This window comes from Pseudonaja textilis, chromosome Z (assembly GCF_049901715.1).
Source record: "Pseudonaja textilis isolate UNSWEBS1 chromosome Z, rPseTex1.2, whole genome shotgun sequence".
NCBI classification, from domain to species: Eukaryota; Metazoa; Chordata; class Lepidosauria; order Squamata; family Elapidae; genus Pseudonaja; species Pseudonaja textilis.
In genome coordinates this window covers 134,240,907-134,259,199 of record NC_142008.1, presented here as the reverse complement: position 1 = coordinate 134,259,199, position 18,293 = coordinate 134,240,907, and the positions used below count along the sequence as shown (strand labels likewise).

General features: G+C 36.2%; 1 protein-coding gene across 2 annotated transcripts in view; it reads right to left on the bottom strand.

Annotated features, from left to right (window-relative positions):
- Positions 1-18,293, bottom strand: part of SLC6A16 (solute carrier family 6 member 16) — a 38,642-nt gene that overhangs the window by 17,708 nt on the left and 2,641 nt on the right. Inside the window, exons 3-5 of one of the 2 annotated variants that reach the window (XM_087917021.1) lie at positions 15,078-15,200; positions 6,560-6,685; positions 76-886 (exon numbers count right to left, since the gene is read on the bottom strand). In XM_087917021.1, coding sequence (XP_087773147.1) covers positions 76-271 — 196 coding nt within the window. In that variant the 5' untranslated portion in view covers positions 272-886; positions 6,560-6,685; positions 15,078-15,200. The remainder of the gene's footprint in view (positions 1-75; positions 887-6,559; positions 6,686-15,077; positions 15,201-18,293) is intronic. The other variant, XM_026711692.2, reaches the window with a different exon arrangement.

Here is an 18,293-nt window from a genome sequence, read left to right as displayed (position 1 = left end):
ATTTCTTAGAAATAAGGAGAATCTTGCAGTAGAATCCAAGTCCAAAATTTGGCAGAACTGCCCAAGTCAACTCACCTCCACCATTTTGATGGCACAGGTAGGGGAAACGCCAGACGTTGCCGAGTCCAACAGAAAAGCCAACCTGGGCGAGGATATACTGAGCCTTTGACCCCCAGGTAGGGCGGGCATCTGGTTTCTCAGACAAAAGATCTTGACGGGATTCACCCTCAGAGTCTCCAGCTACTTCTAGGTCTGCTTTGGATTTCTCCATCAAGGGATAAAGTATGCAATCCAAACACACCAATGTGATTTAGAACTTATGTTCCTGTCAAATTCACACCCCTAAATAGTAGTCTCTGCTTGATTAAATGTACACAGCAGATTTCCCTCTTCCCTGATCTAGAACTCTTTTCAAGTATAGTACTATAAAAAGCTTAACTACACTCTTCTAAGTGTATGGAATCTTTGCACATTGACAATATATCCCTTATTTACTAGGAAATGTATGCTAGCACGTCAGGTACTTAGTATATGAAAACAGCTTTTTGCCCTCACTCTTTCATGCAACTACAGCATGTCCTAAGTATATCTAAAAAAAATAAAAAATAAAACCTCTGTGTGTGTGTGTGTATGTGTGTGTGTGTGTGTGTTTATGTGTGTGTAATAGCACAATACAAGAAGTCTTTGATTATATGTTTAGCATGTATTTCAATTAACTTATCTGTCTTCAGCCAGATAACGTATCAAATGTATTTTGGGTCACGGTGCGCACTGTTCATTAGCAGAACTTTAAATGAGGGGAAAAACTTTATTTGACTTAATGAACTGCACATGTAATATGATTTAGTTATGTACACATGCTGGAGGATGTTCTTCAAGAAGAAATCTAGAAAAAGAACAGTGACAAAAAGGTTGCATGAATGGACAATCCACCTAAAACAATTTATTGAAATGTCAGGATTAATTCAGAAGGCACAATCCTGGCTCTAAAACACTAGTTTGGAAAAACAGAAACATTCCTCAAATTCAAAGAATTGCCAGATGTATTCTTTTGTATTAGTGTTTTTCAACCTTGGCAACTTTTAAGATGCATGGACTTCACCTCCCAGAATTCCAAGCCAGCTGGGGAATTTTGGGAGTTGAAGTCCACACAGTTTAAAGTTCACAAATTTGAGAAACACTGGTTTATATCTATATCTATCATTATCTAATCTATATCTCTGTCTAATGTCTCTGTCTATGTGTTTGCATTTTGTGTGTTCCTTTTTCTTGCCTGGACATACTAAAGGTGCCACCAAACCAGGAACTGAAATTTAATTCAAAATGTAGGTTCAACCAGGTCAGAAGTTTAAGGATAATTTCCTCAGTTCAGTTTGAATGCAGCTTGCAGGATGAAGAATGAAAATTGGGCCTCTATCTTCCCAGTAAATTACTACAGCAAACATAAAACCAACCTGGTTATTGGCCACAAAGGGATCCAAAAGTAAAACTTTGTGTTCCATGGGAAAAGTACCACTGATATAGTTCTGGAGAAAGGACTAAAAGGCACCAAATAATTGCCTCAGCAACTACCTCTGAAGAGGAATGTCTTTAAAAATTCAGCCTGGCGTCATTGGGGATAAGAATGTTCTGTGAAGAACTTATCAGTTTGTTTTGACAATATCAAGCTGATCTCCCTTCCCTTCTTTTGTGAGTCTAGACTTTTGGCTGATAACCTTGAGGACAGGGTCCATGCCCAATTTTAATTGAAATATCAAAGTAAATTCTGCGGAGCAATGCATTTCTGAATTCTGATGTGAGTTGTGGGGGAGGGAGGGAGAGGGGGAAGAGCAGGGGAGGAGGAGGAGGAGGAGGAGGAGGAGGAGGAGAAGAAGAAGAAATAGTAGCGGGTAACTTTTGCCTGAATATGAAGGGAAAGTAACAGAAGAGGAGATAAATCTGGAACAGTTTTTGGTCTTATGTTCAGAAACTTAACAAGTATTCATTGCCACCAAGTGAAAAAAATATTTCTTTAGAGTCAAACATTCCCCAGAACAACATGCTTTTCAACCCTCTTTTTTGGACACGTCTCCATTTTGATCAGGGAGATTCAAACTGCCTCAAAGTGTTCATTCTTCTTGTCCTAATGGTGGTTTCTAGAATCATTCAAATTGACATAAGCACATATAATTTAGATGCTTTACAAAATGTCCTGGTAAATTTGAAACTTTCTTTTTTCTCTCTCCCTAAACAAACAAAATGGCTGTTTGTGGCTGGGAAAGAAAGGCTAGCTCTCATGAAATAGTCAGGGATGGAAAAAGAAAATATGAGCAAATTCTCCATTTGTTGGCGGAGAGGGGGCAGATTTATCTTGAGGAAAAAAACTAGATTTACCAGGTTGAACAAAGATATTCATTAAACATTTTCTGCAGATTGATAACTGTTAGAAACACTTCAGTTATTTCTTTTAGTTATAAGAACTAAAAACATTAACAAAAATAAATTATCCAACTCTATTTCCCCTTAAGCCTTTTATAATATAAAGGAGAATCCCCCAAAAAAAAGGCAGTAGCTATGTAAATCTCATTAAGGGAAATCACACTCACCAATGTCATCATTCCGAGTAATGAACTCAGGGAAGTCAGGACTCTGGCACTTTATTCAGGTTCAAGAGATCATTTATTGAGTACATCATATAGGCATTTAGAAAGGTGAATCTAGCTCTAAATTATTCCCACCCTCAGGGATAGTTAAAAGAATAAGATCTCCCCACCCTCCTTTGTCTCTCAGGTCACATGGGCCAATCAGTCCAGATGTACGTTTCCACTCAATTTGGACAACTGTCCGTGGAAACGACCTTGTTCACATGCCGGCTGGGAGGTGTTATGGCTAGCCGGCTGAGGCACCACATTCCTGAGTTCCCCCTCGTGCTCTCCCTCCCCTCCCCCTTGGAAAGAAAAGAAACAGAAGTAAGCATGGCTTCAGCTGAAGTCATTTTGAAGGTTGACAACCAATCTGACAATGAGATTTACATAGTTACTTCTCACTCCTTTCTTGTTCTCCTTTATGATCCTAGCCAAAACTTTCCCCACTTCTTTTCACTTCTGCTTATTCTAAGTTAAATTCTTAAAACATCCCCACCTATTCTGAAATATCACCGACCACCTCCAGCTCAGTTCCTGGGAACCCCCTTTTATTTATTTTCATTTATTTTATTTATTTGATTTGTCAATCGCTTACAAGATAATAGGTATAAGTATATACATAGTTATGAATACATGAAATGGGTACATGTAAGAAAAATTTAAAAAAAAGAATAGGACAGGGAAGGTAGGCACGTTGGTGCGCTTATGCACGCCCCCTACAGACCTCTTAGGAAAGGGGTGAGGTCAATAATAGACAGTCTAAGGTTAAAGGTTTTGAGGTTTGGGGAAGAAACCACAGAGTCAGGTAGACTATTCCTAATCCTTAAATTTTTCTGATGAAAATGAGACTTCCATTATCACCGATATCGCCATCATTGTGCAATTACAGTAACATTTAAAACAATTCGAATATAAAATCAACCTCATCTTATTCTCTTACGTACCACAATTTAGTAGAAACCGTTGTGTTTATGGGTGCACCACAGCCATAGGTTCCTGAACAAACATACATTGATGTAATGACCCAAATGATGCCTTTTATAGTTTGGTTTCACAACTGAATGGAGCAACCAAACAGTTTGGTTGCTGTGAGTAAAGATCCAGAGCTACCATACAGATTCATGTGGATCTTTTGACATTACTGATCACGAAGTATCAGTGGAATGGCTCTATGAGTGGGGAGCTAGAGCTGGAATTTTTAAGTTATAATGGTAGTGGAAAGTTACTGCTTCCTCACAGTGGTTGGTCTGTGAGATCATTAGTTCTAATTTGCTCCTCTCCAACAACCCACAAGGGGTAGTCATCAAGATACTTGAAGTGTGACATCATCCGCATGCAGATGGTAATCAACTTCCTCCACATACTTTCCCCTCAAACAGGAAGAGCTATCCAGGTGCCTGACAATTGCCTGAAGTAAATGAGGGCTAATAAAATGAAACTGAATCTCAGTACAGACCGTCTCTGTTTTAAGAACAAGTTCCATCCCTAAATCTTTTTTGAATTTGTACGTTAAGTAGTATTTATGAATGGACTGTTACTAAAAATGATGGACAGTGTTCTCCTTCCTTGAACTGACAAGCTGTATATTAAAAATGAACAGCTTCAACAGTTCATGAAAACACCGCAAAGCTTCAATGGTTTATCATCTTTAGGAAGGAGAACGCTATTCATCGTTTTTAGTAATAGCCAGTCCATTTGTAAGTACCAAGTTTATTTATCCTATGTTTATTACTTTCTAAATAATTGCTTTAAATAAATAATTACTGTGTTTATTACTTTGTAAATAATTCAAGGCAGTGACATAATACTACTTCCTCCCCCTAATTTGTCTGTAAATTGGACGTTCTTAATTGGGTACTTACTCGTGAAACATACGGGTACTCTGGATAGATATTCTTCAGTTTGAGAATAAGGAAGGTAGCCTGATGTGAATGAAGTGTCATTCCTGCTAAAGCAAAGGTCTCCAAGCTTGGCAACTTTAAGACCTGTGGACTTCCAGAATTCCTCAGCCAGCCATGCACAAGTCTTAAAAGTTGCCAAGTTTGGAGGTCCCTGTGCTAAAGGATCATTCACCTAACCTGGCCCTAATAATCTCACAGCTAGCTTGTTGTCACATAGATTACAGGAATGTTCTTTTTAGGACAGAGAAATTCCAACTGGTACAGCCTGCAACTTTTCCATTGGTAAATGGGATATTCAGATAGGACCACACAATTCCAATACTGAAAGTACTTTCTGAAGCCCAAGTGATGGTGCTTCCATTAGCCTATAAAGCTCTAAAAATCAGGGTTATTTAATTTAGCATTGAACCGTGGTGATGCAGGCTACTTCTGCTAACTGCTGATTGCCAGCAATTTGGCAGTACAAGTCCTACCGGCTCAAGATTGACTCAGCCTTCTGAGGTCGGTAAAATGAGGACCCAGATTGTTGGGGGCAATATGCTGACTCTGTAAACCGCTGAGAGAGGGCTATAAAGCAATATATAAGCCTAAGTGCTATTGCTATTATCAGTCAATCCTGAAGGAAATCAACTCTGACTGTTCTTTGGAAGGACAGATACTGAAGCTGAAGCTCAGATACTTTGGCCACCTCATGAGAAGTGAGGACTCATTGGAAAAGAACCCGATTTTGGGAAAGATTGAAGGCAAAAGAAGAAAGGGACAGCAGAGAATGAGATGGTTAGATGAATATGAATTTGGGGAAAACTCTGGGAAACAGAGGACGAAAGGACCTGGCATGCTATGATCCATGGGGGTTACAAAGAGTCAGACATGACTTAGTGGCTGAACAACAAAAAATTGTGTGTGTGTGTTCATGACAGAGAAAGCAATCTTCACTAAGGAAGTTGATTCCAACAATAAGCCTGACTTTGTGCCAATGGTGATCCTTTGTTCTCTGCTCTCTTTTTTTTTCAGTTCCACCATCTATACAAAAAATTGAATTATTCTCCACAATGAGAAACCGAGGTTGATCTAACCTTCATGGAACAAGCGAAACCAAGGTCAGATATGAAAGGCAGCAACGGGTGCCAGCCACCAAGGGAGAGGGAATTCAAACCAAGGGGCAGCCCTGGAAAAAGATTATAAGTGCCAGTTGTCCTCTGCAAATACTCCATGGCTTTGTTTGCTAATCTTAATCTCCCGCAAATTGGGAGAGACTTTTGTATCTTTAGCTCTGCAAATTACACACAAATGACGGTTCTTCAAGGCTCTTACATCAAATTATGAAGCAAGATCAGTGTGTTTGTGGGTGCTCAATTACAAAAGAGATTTCACGTGATATGGCAGTTGGTTCCCTAAGCAAAAATGTCCAGGGTACATTGAATTGCCTCTTTGATAGATAAGGCCAGGGAGAGACAATACTTCAATGCTGAACCAAAGACTTAAATGTATAATATTTTGCAGATAACTCAAGGCTCTAACCTGTCTTCAGAACTTTGTCAGAATAGAGAAAACATATGGATTGAGAAGACATCTGGAATGAGAAGAAACTGTAGACAAATGTCAGGTGGTGTATTAGTCCAAGTCCCATCATCTGTATTTTATGTTTAATAAAAGCAAGCTAACCTATATACAGGCACAAATGTATTTCTAATTAACTTCTATATTTGATTCCTGATATTTCTATCAAAAATGACATGAATTGAATGTGGGAACTTTTGTGTGCAACATACATGCTCTATAATAATCTTGTATTTTGCAATGCCCAAATTTCAGGCTTATTTCTGAGTGTTTCTACTTCAAACAAGCACTGTTAAAAGGACTGTGGAAATAATTACCTTTGCCTAAAATAGTCCCTAGCAGTTAGAACAAACAATCCTAGGTTTGCTTAATTGATCATTTGATTTTGTTTCGCTTATGATAAAAAGTGGCAAGGATAATCCTGTTCCAATTAAACCCCATTTATTCAGAAGGACAGACGGTCTGTGAACTTACCTATGAATTAGGCTTTTCATGTGATCATACAAGAATTCGCTTCAGGCAGTGTGTCCACCTTCCTCCATCTTTGCAGCTTCTGGATTTTTTGGGTTCACAAAGTAAATCTCTGTGGTGCAGTGGTCTCTGAAATATGGTAACAGCCTTAAATTAATAATGTTCATTCAGAAATTCATGTATTTGTATAGTTGCCATTAAAACTCCTAAAACCTTACAAGAGACAAATTTATATAGCAACACGCCCTCAAATTTCAATGAAACAACCATTTTAAAGTGATACAAGCTGACCATGATTTGTATGTTTGATCTGATGCTAATAAAACAAAATATAGCTATACGGGATTATTAGGTGGCATGCTAACAATATGGGATGAATACAGAAAAAAAAATAGATTTATCACTACAAATACACCTTACCACCTCCAAAAGACTGTATTCTTCCTGGTGAATTTAACTTATTTAATTTCAACTTAACACCATCATTGAGCCCAAAGTTTCCACTGCTAAACAAGACAGTCGTTAGTTTTTGCCCCACTTTATGCCCTTTCATGCCACAGTTATTAAGTTAGTAACATGACTGTTAAATGAACCTGGCTTCCCTATTGGCTTTACTTATCAGAAGATCACAAAAGGTGTTCTCATGACTCCAGGTTACTGCAACCATCATAAATAGTTGGCAGTTGTCAAGCTACCTAGTTTTGATGACATGATCACAGATGTTTCAATAGCTGTGTGAAAGATAGTTGCAAGTCACTTTTTTCAATGCCGTTGTAACTCTGAATGGTCACTAAACAAATGGTTGTAAGTCAAGGACCACCTGTTCATCACTGCATAAACAACCATCTGAAACGATTGAGTGAGATAACTAATTGCATATTAATGGATTCAGTGGTCCTTGTATTTTTAGTGGTGCAAAGTTTCCAGCATAAGCAGAAAAACTAGCATGCAGGAAATAATTTGGTGGATGTGTTATTCCCCATAGAATACATATATAATGAAATTAGATTAATAGAAAGGTATGGTATGGTATTCAAAACATTTACAATTTTCTATTTCATCATTGGGCTTCCAGTTTGAGCTTCTTCGGCAACAGACCAAAATCTGCGATCGTGCGCAGTTTCAATCTGTGCTTGCTGCTGGAGCACCCTGAGCCGGCTGGTTTCGGGGCTAAGCCACCCCGTAGAGGTGTGAAGAGGGGGGAGACTGCCAGCAGGGTTGAGGAGAGTCGCACCTCTCCTCCCCAGTTGGCCATTACTCCCTTTCCCAAAGGCGGTTGCGGCAGTGGTCAGAAATGGCCACCTCAAAAAAGAACTCGAAAAAAGAACTGGAAAAGAATGTGCAGGAGGAAGACCAGGTCGAACTGAAAAAGCAACAATATAAGGTACCCTGGAATTTGAATTATAAAGAATAACATTGTTCCCAAATAAGACTTTGAAGCGGCGAATGAGAAAGGGAAGGGAAAGGATTTGGGTTGTTTTCTTTTCTTCCCTATATTGACAACTAAGAGATTTAAGGAAGAAACCGGCAAAAATCCACTTTGACATTAACAGGTATTTAAGCTGAAAATAAAATGTCAAAGGGATAATAAAGATTTCTGGATTCTCAAAAACTTTTAAAAGAAGGAAAAAACCAAAAGGGTGGGATCTGGAAAAATGGAGGAGACCACCTGGAAGTGAAAGGAATTAACAGTGAAACTTTAACAAGATTCCTAAAAGATACATTTTAACTGAAACTTTGTAACAAGATAAGAGAATCCCAGGACGAGAAAGCTAGAAGAAACAGCTTTGGATTATTTGGATTACTTGGTGATACTTGGATTTTTGGCTATCGGATCTAAAGGACTAAAATTAATCGGGTGGTTGTTTAAAAGTTTTTAAAATGGTATCTCTCTTGGAAGAATTGAGACTGGAACATAAAACAAAGAAAGAAGATGCACAAGAAGGAAGAGGTTCTCTATCAAGCTACAAATTTGATGTGGGTTAAGGAATGGATAACACTAAGAAATTCTAGATTGTTGACATTAGAAGGACATGATTTGTTGTTGGGGTGGCATGCTTTTTCATGGTACAAAGGAACTAAAACACAGGGGTATTTTAGAAGACATTATATACGCGAATCTCTGTGGTTAAACTGGGAGAAGGTTAAAAGACAATGTTATTTGAAAATTCCAGTCGGGTTATCGACTATTGAAGCATTTTCATATCCTATAATATACAAAAAGGAACAAACAGTTAGATATGGTGAAATACTGAATGAAAAGGGTGAACTTAAATCTATGCAAAAACTAGAGGAACAAGGTATGAAGATGAATTGGTTTTCATATGCGCAAATACATTCAAGGTATGATAAAGATTCTAAAACAGAAGGTTTCTATGATTAATTGACTGATTTAGATAAGATTTTGACAGGTACTGATGAAAAGGTGATTAAAAAATTGTATGGATATTTATTAGAAATTAAACTAGAAGAAGAACAAGTTATAGAAACTATGATTGCTTCGGGGAAGAATTTTGGATATGGGATTGATTTAGAGAAATGGCAAAAATTGTGGTCTCAAAATTATAAAATGACAATGTCAACAGCATATAAAGAAAATTTGTATAAGAATAGCAAGAATATTCAAGAATAAATCTGAAAAATGTTGGAAACCTGGCTCATTTTACCATATGTGGTGGACTTGTGCGGATGCCAAAAAATACTGGACTAAAATCCACATGTGGTTGGAGAAAATGACGAAAAAACATATAGACTTGAAACCAGAGATATTTTTATTGGGAATTTTACCTGAAATATATAGTAAAGACTTGAAATACCTGACTGTAAATGTATTAACAGCGGCTAGGATTGTATTTGCTGAAAACTGGAAAAATGAGAAGATACCACCACAGGAAGAAATCATTAAGAAAATATTGGAATGTGCTGAAATGAGTAGATTGACATTTGAAATTAGAGAACAAGAGGATAAACAATTTTATAAAATTTGGGATCTTTTCTATCAATGGTTAGATAATAAAGTACAGTAATGAAATATGTAGATTTCTAGAAAATAATAAATATATAAAGATGTATTTCTTTTTTATTATAACTACAAAATGATTTTAGGATAGATTTGGGATGATACTATGAACTGTTATACAATAAATTAAATAAATTATGGTTATCTTGTAAAATATGAATAAATAAAAGTACAGTCAAATGATTAATAATGATACAAAGGTATTTAGTTTTTGATTGACAATATTAGATTATATGTAATGTAATTGTAACTGAAGACTACGAAATGGATGCACAAAACAATTTGTAAACCAACCGGCACACTGTATGTACACCCATGGAAGACAGTTTGATGTTTTTATGTTTTGTTTGTTTATGTTTGTTTTTAAAAACCAATAAAATTTTTATTAAAAAAAAAGAAGGAAGAGGTTCTTTTGGCTTCGTATTTCAATTTTTAGAAATGGAGATCCTGAACTATGAGAAACAACAAGAAATGCCTGTAGAACAAGAAGGTCGAGACAAAGAAGAAGCCATCTTCAATGACCAAATATTTCTATGTGGGGAAAAGAAAGGAAAGGGGGGAAAGAGAGTGAAAAATTTAAGATTTGAAAAAACAACCCCAAAAAAGAATAATTTGAAAAGTAATTACAACATTAGGAAGAAGCAGAAGAGAGGATTACACAAGAGAGAATCAGAATTAAAGAGAGAAGGGGTCAAAAAGGGAAGGGAGAAGAAGAGGGGGAAGAGGGAAAGGAATAGAAATTATAAAGGACAGAAACAGGACATAGAGAAACAGGGAAAACGTACAAGGATTAACAGTATAAGCCTATTTAGAAGACACAGAGATAATGGGTGAAAACTTAATTAAAAGGGGGGTTCTGCAAGGGTACATAAGATAGCATTGTTATATTAGAAATAGAAATGAACTTTGAAAACATGAAACAAGTGTGATTTAAATAATAGATAAAATACTCATTGTAATGTAGTGGAATGTTTAATAAATAAATGAAATAAAGAGAATGAGAGAATGACATTAGGAAAGGAGGGGAACATTTTAATTATTATAAATGTGTTATAAAAATTTAAGTGAAGAGGAATATGAAATATGAAAAAAATTATGGAAATATTATAAGCGTTCCTAGAAGTATGATACCTTATTGAAAAGAAATGTTAAAGATGTCAAAGATTATAACTAACATTAATGATAAAGCTGAACTGGAATAGAATAAGTATTTTATTTATTATTGTTATATATATTTTCTCTTTAAGAACTTAGTGCGTATTTTAAGAATGTACCAAGCAGAATTCGACTGGAAGTTATGTGTTAGATTGAATGTTATAATTGTAAAGGCATAAATTGAAGTTTAAATAAGAATTGAATGGATAAAAATTAAAAGATACAAAGGTGTCATACTCCAATTAGTAACTACAGGGAAAAATTTTGTTTAATGAGAAAAGAAAATATGGAATTGAAATAGGACAGACAAAAGTATAAATATAATGACTAGAAAGATATTGAAACTTAGAAAAAGATATATATATATATATATAAAATTGAATTTAGATAGGAATGAGATAATTAAAAACAAGGTTGAGAAAACTAAGGGAAGGGAAAAATTATTGAGAAAATGTTAAAATAATAATAAGATATGGAACAGAACACAAAGATGAATATGAAATTGAATTTGTGTCTGTATGGAGAAGTGATAACCCGGGACAATGCTATTCTTCAAAAAAGAAATTTTACTTGTATTATGTTTTGTAAAAACTGAAATAAAATTTTTATATATATATTTTTAAACAAACTTTATTGATTATAAAACTAAAATATCAAACAAACACATACACAACACACAGAAGAAAAAAAAACAGGGAAAAAGAAAATGATTAAAAACTAACAATTCTACTGTTGACAGTCTATGGTTCCTTGTTTGTTATCAATATTGGTGATAAATTTACAAATACATCTTATTGCGAATATATAATTACTACCTCTTTTACATTTTACGTTGTTTATTAATATATTTTCTATTTTTGCTCTATCCAGTCATACCAGCATTCCCAGCTTCTATAATATTCTGATGTTTCTTTTTCCTTAAGTGTTAAGGTTAACTTGTCCATCTCTGCACAGGCTGCTATCTTCTGAATAACCTTTTTTTTTTAAATTTCATCATTGAGATTCAATTTTTTGACTGTAAATTGTATCTGGATTTAATAAAGTCATAGTGTCTAGTTTTCCTGTATTTAAATAGAAAACTAATTTAAAAGAGAGATGAACAATTTTATTAAGACAATTTTTAATGTCTGGCATATAACCCTTTTTTCAGGATATCCAATGTCCAAGTTCAATATATCCAATGATTTTTATAAATTTGAGAAATTCCAGTTTTGGGCAGGGGTGGGATTCTACCAGTTCACACCTATTCGCTAGAACCGGTTGTTAACATTCTAAGCAGTTCGGAGAACCAGTTGTTAGAAGAAATGACTGGCCTAATCCTGTAAGGAAAGCAGGAAGGAAACATTCTGGTGTTGCTTATAGAAACTGCCTCTCCATTAACCCTTATTACATTCTCGGCAGGACTACACTTCCTGTCTCAGGAATGTCTCTGGAATTTCCCCCCCCCTCCTTTGCTGGAACTTTGCTTGTGTGGAGTGACCATTCAAAGTTACAATGGCACTGAAAAAAGTGTCATGACTATTTTTCACACTTACCACTGTTGCAGCATCTCCAGTCATGAGAGGCCAGGCGAGGAGATGCGTGCCTCAATGTGAGTGATATTGAGTTGGCCACACCCAGCCAATAACATGAAGACCAAGCCATGTCTACCCAGTCACATGACCACCAAGCCATGCCCACCACCTAAGCCACACCCATAGAACTGGTTGTTAAAAAGTTTGAATCCCACCCCTGGTTTGGGGGGATATTATTTCATATAATTTAAGTAAACTATGGCCAGATAAACCTTTAATTTTATTCCACTCAAATATTTTAAACAGATTAATACATTATTTATGAAGGCACCAATACCAAGGATATCCCTGCTAAAATTACATCTCTTTTATGGTGATCCATAATGTCTGGCTCTACACAATAGTCATGGCATGGTTTATTCATTTTTTATTTAAATGTGTTGTGTGTGCCCACTTCTGTCTTTCTCTTTTCTCATGAAAATGAGGTTTCCCTAAGTAGGTTGGCTTCTTCCTTCCCTGAGCTGTCAGCTACCTTTTTTAAATCCAGTTTGAGAAAGCAGGCAACCACACAAATGCAATACCTCTCCCCAACCCGTTAAAGCAGCTACATCTTTGCCCAACATCGTGCGGCCAATCCTTTAAAGCAACATTTCCCAACTTTAGCCATTTTAAGACATATAAACTTCAACTCCCAGAATTCCCAGAACACTCCAGCTAGCAATGCTGCCTAGAATATTCTGGGAGATGGTCCATACATCTACTTTAAAGAGAGTACCTCCACTCTAAAGAGAGGTAGGCAGGTATTACATGTGGGTCCCTGGTTGCTCCAAATAATTGTCTTCCTACCAAATCACAAGAGCTGCAGAGCTCTACTACTCCATCTTTCGGGTTCTCGTGATAGTGAATCACAAGAGTGATCAGCTTGTGACTGAGTTTTTTTACACAAATCTAGTCATGTGCAGAAAGATGACACAATTGATGATGCACTGCTGGCTGCTGTAGTCCTCTCAGTGCCTTGGCACCTACTTCCTTGCTTGCTTTTTCCAAAGAAAACGTGGATGAACAAGCAATGGAGTTGTTGGCTCAAAATTCTCCTCTGGGACTGCAATAGAAACTGATCTAGATCAAGTCGGGCATATCTTATCTGGACTACAAAACTCCAGATGACCTGTAGAGGCAGCAAACCTATCCCTTTGCTGCCATCTAATGATCATCTGGATTTTTGCAGCCCAGATATGAAAACTGACAGGAAAGGAGAGAAATTGAGAAGAGATAAAAAGTCAAAGGGGACCCTCACAGCATTCAAGGTATGATCCTCAGGACGTGTTCTAGTCCTACTAAGCAGAGGAGTTTGCTAGTCTTGATAATATCAATTCAATACATCTTGAAATCATAGTTTTATTTATTTTTTTAATTTATCAAAATATAAAATACAGAAATACAAAGAAAAGTGAAAATAGTGGTAAAATAAGGGAAAGGAAAAGAAAAAGACATAGGACAGAGTCTGAAAGAAAAAAAGAATTGACTTCTGATTCCTTTTGGTGAAATAGAAAAGTATAATAACATGATATCTCAACTTTCTACTTTTATATAATAATATATACTAGTCATTTCCATAACAACAAATCTATCTAAATCAGCAAAACCTAAAATCAAAGTTTCATCTTTTTCCACCTTAAGCACAAAGTCCAAAAGTGGTTTTCAAATAAAAAAAATTAATTACGTTAATATATCTTAACAGGAAAAGATACTCATCTGTCTCTTGTCTTTATTCCCAAATGTTTCCCAGAAGAAGGAACCAACACATAATTGATTTTTTTCTTTTTTTTCTTTTTTTAAGAGAGAATTCTGTCTGTTTATGGCCCCAAGCAGACAGGTTCCTCTTGAACAGGTTTTTGGTGAACTGAAGTCAGTTAGAAAAATGCTAAGGGCATGCTGGTAATAGACCCATTTTGTTTTGTAATGTACCTAACCTCTTTTAGCAAGAGGCAACATGTTATGGTGGTTAGAACATCAGAGCAGGCCTGAGAGAGGTTTGGTGCACATATCACACAAAGTTGTGGCTTGAAGCCACAATAGATGTACTCACGGAACATACTAAGTTAACAAGAAGCAAACATGATGTGCCCTTGATGGAGGCGGAAACCAGTCCCTCTTTCAGCTTATTCGATCTCTCCCAGGATTGAGTTTCCCATAATAACAACATATTTACATATTTAAATACGGATTCCCTTCTTTGCAAATGTTCTACCAACCTCAACCCTCCTATTCTCTTCCTGCTTTAGTGATTCGTTCTTAAATTGAACACATCTGCATATATGACCTCATGTCCTCAGAAGATGGAAAAATATTTGCCAGAGTATTGAATTTGGCAGCAGTTAATATCATCCAAGGCCAGGTTCCTCCTGTGTGATATCCATACATTTTGGTCACTTGGAAAAAGCACACTCAAAATTCCACAGGACACGTTAATTAACATAGTACAAGTATCCTTGACTTACAATCACAATTGGGACCAAAACATCCATTGCTAAATGAAGCAGTTGTTAAGTGAATCACCTCCAATTTTATGACCTCTTTTACTGCAGTCAATAAGCAAATCATGTTGTCATTAAGCAAATCTGGCTTCTCCCACTGACTTTGACAATCATGTGACCTCAGGATGCCTCTACCATCATACATATTTGCCAGTGCCAAGTGCATAAATTTTGATTATGCAACCATAGGGACACTGTGATGGTCATAACTGTAAGGACCAGTCATAAGTCACTTTTTTCAGCACTGGTGTAATTTCAAATGTTTGTTAAACTAATGGTTATAAGTTGAGGACTACCTGAAATACATTTGCAGTGAAGGAATGGTCCTCTCCCTTCATATTGACTCAGCATAGACAGAATGGCTGGATTCTCAGAATCCCTACATATGGGTTTGCATATTCAGAACTTCAGATGTAATGCTGAAACAAAACAACCATGTAAAGTCTTAATGCAAAGTTAGCAGGTGGATTGCCAAAGCTCACTGAAGTACCAGTTAATGCCTTGGCAGCCTATTTCAGGGTGCTGCATTCAGCCAGCCCCAAATTTTGGAATTCAATTTACTGAAGCCCGTATGTTTCTGCAGCAAACTATATGTTCACAGTTCTCTAATCTGAAGTGGCACTAAGTCCTAGTCCCAGAGCCAGTTCCAAAATCACTATACCACCCACCTTTATGCGCCCAGTTTAGCATCATGTTACAATGTGACCTACAAGCCTTGGCATCGAACCCCTGAGTCACTTTAGAAGTGCTCGTAAAAAAAGTGACACAAGCCATCAACTTGCCATTTAACCTTCTCTTTTAGATTAGGAGACTATTAGAAATTAAGATTGCTCTCCCCTTGCTCCTATTCCCCTTCTAAATGTATTTATTCATCATATTTATATAGCTCCCCATCTCATCATCAAATGACTCTGGACCACAAGAAGTTAAAAACTAAACATATAAGTTCATTTCAATATTGTTAATATTAAAAACATGTACATTACAAAAAGTACAAAGCACGTATGTTAAATTAAAATTATTTTGATTTAGATTGGCCTTTCTCATAATCAGTTTTGTTTTCCTCCTGGTTTCATAAATGTGGTCACTCATTAAGCGAATTCAGCTTCTCCCACTGACTTTGCTTGTCAGAAGCCATTTGGGAAGATCACAGATGGTGATCACATAACTCTGGGATGTTGTAATAGTTGGAAATATGTGATGGTCGCCAAGCACCTGAATTTTGATCATGTAATCGGGAGATGTTGCAATGGTTACAAATGTAAGGACTGGTCATAAATTTTTCAGTGCAGCTGTAACTTTGATCAGTCGTTAAACAAATGGTTTTAAGTTAAGGACTATCTGGAGTTTATTTCCTTTACCAGCTAATCGTAAACTCAGCTTAACTTTATAAGCAATTATCTTCAGTTTTGCTGCTGTGTGAGTACTTTTGACCAGATCTCTTGGTCGGTGCCACAACAGGTGGTCTTGTATAAGTCTGGAAAAATTAAGGAGAGTTTAACTAGATCAGAACATGAATGAAATGCTATCCAGACTTCTCAGAGTTAGGCAAGGAAAAAAAAATATACGAAGTCCACAGAAAATCATTTCCATATTGTGGAATCTTAGACACACTTATGGGGGGACTCACTAGCAAGTAAGTCTGTGTTGAGGCAGTATGCTAACCCACGTGTAGTTAAACAATTATTTATTAAATTATTATAGAATATAGGGCACTGCATGCTCAGCAACATTGTAAAAAAAACAGTTTTGGGCTGTATTTGTACGGCATAGTATTTTGCCAGGGTTAACCGTAATGTAATTTACTCAACTTATTTTTTATAGTTTATTCAATGCACCGTATATGAACTAACCTTACAATCAGGGTTCCCACAACACACATCTAAAATATGGGTATTAATCCCTTTGTGGTCCAGGGTAGGCAATAATTAATAAATTAGTGGCATGTTTAAACAAGGACATTGTATATGAAATCCCATCAGTTTCAAAAAATGCAGTTATTTGGCACAAGGGAAAATTTGCACCTAAATTTTTTGGCTGTGTTTAGTCAATTCGTAACAACTGAGATCTTTTTTTAATCTTTTTTTCAAATATTTTGTTATTGAATCACTTCAGGCCAGTCCTTTTTTTTAAAAAAAAAACCCTAACCTAACTCTGTGTTGTTTAATACTGATCATATTCCCACCCAAGTGTATTTATTTAAGATTAGCTGACATAAAGCAGTCACTTTTCTGAAATAAAATGAATAAACCCAGCCTTTCTCACAGAGTTGTTATGAGGAAAGACAAGAGGAAATAGCACTATGTGTTTATACATATTTCCTATACAAAAGGCAGCAATGTATTCAATCCCTAGGCTGTTGTGTGACCCCAGCCAATGTGCCTGATTTCTGTTTTAATGTGAAATTAAATTGTTATGTTATGCAAAGGCAGTCACTGAGAGCTTACCCACAGGGTCTAATAACACCAGAAGACACAGGTGTTCATCATGAATAAGAATGTCGCAAGAGTATAACCATAATAGTTAATGCTGTTGAAACAGATGCTGCAAGGGAATTCCTGATTGGGGTTGAATTTTATTACAGCATACACTGCTTCTGGAATGAGTTCCTCTTGCCAGAGTTTTCCATGGAAGTGTCTCTAAACCAGCTCCCTTCTTCACTATGAAAAAAAAAAATCCTCCTAAACTCTTATCACCATCATAGACACATGTTATTCCTTTGGAATAAAAATTACTCCACCCTTAACCCTAAGCCACACACTACAATTGCTTGTGTCTAAATATTATTGAGTCCTCATACATTGATTTCCCAGACTTTTTCCCTCACACAAGCACTCATACCAACATTCCAACTTAAGGCTGTATTTGCAAATACATGTCCCTATGATTAACTGAATCAATGTCTTTATTAACTCATTTTTCTAAGGTTAAAGCTAACCAAGATTGTTATCTTAAACTCAGATTTCCATCTATCTAAATCCATAGTGAATTATTCCAAATTCACATACACCCCACTCCCATTCCAACAGCATATTTTAGGTAGGAAGTATATTTGGCAGCTGTTAATGTTAAACAATTGTTGTGTAATAGTTTTGTGACACAGAAAATCTGTACCGGAAATAAATTCCTTTACCATCAAAGGAACAACCCAAATTTAGCCCTACAAAAGAGTTTTATTTAAAAGATACTTCTAGAATGAGCTATTGATAACCTTTCCAACTCTGTATGTTTGGTTCAAGCATATCCCTGAATCTATGGGCATCTGTGACATATAAATCTCCTTTATAAGGGCTGACCGACTTTGATCCTCCCACCCAAACATCACTGTTTGCACCCAATTCCAAATATAGCTTCACTGCTACATATAGTTGTTATAATAATGTATAGGGTATGTGTACAGGACCACCTATTAATATATAAAATACAAAATAACGATCGGAAGGGACCTTGGAAGTCTTCTAGTCCAAACAGATTCTATACCATTCCTGAGAAATGTCTATATCCAATCTCTT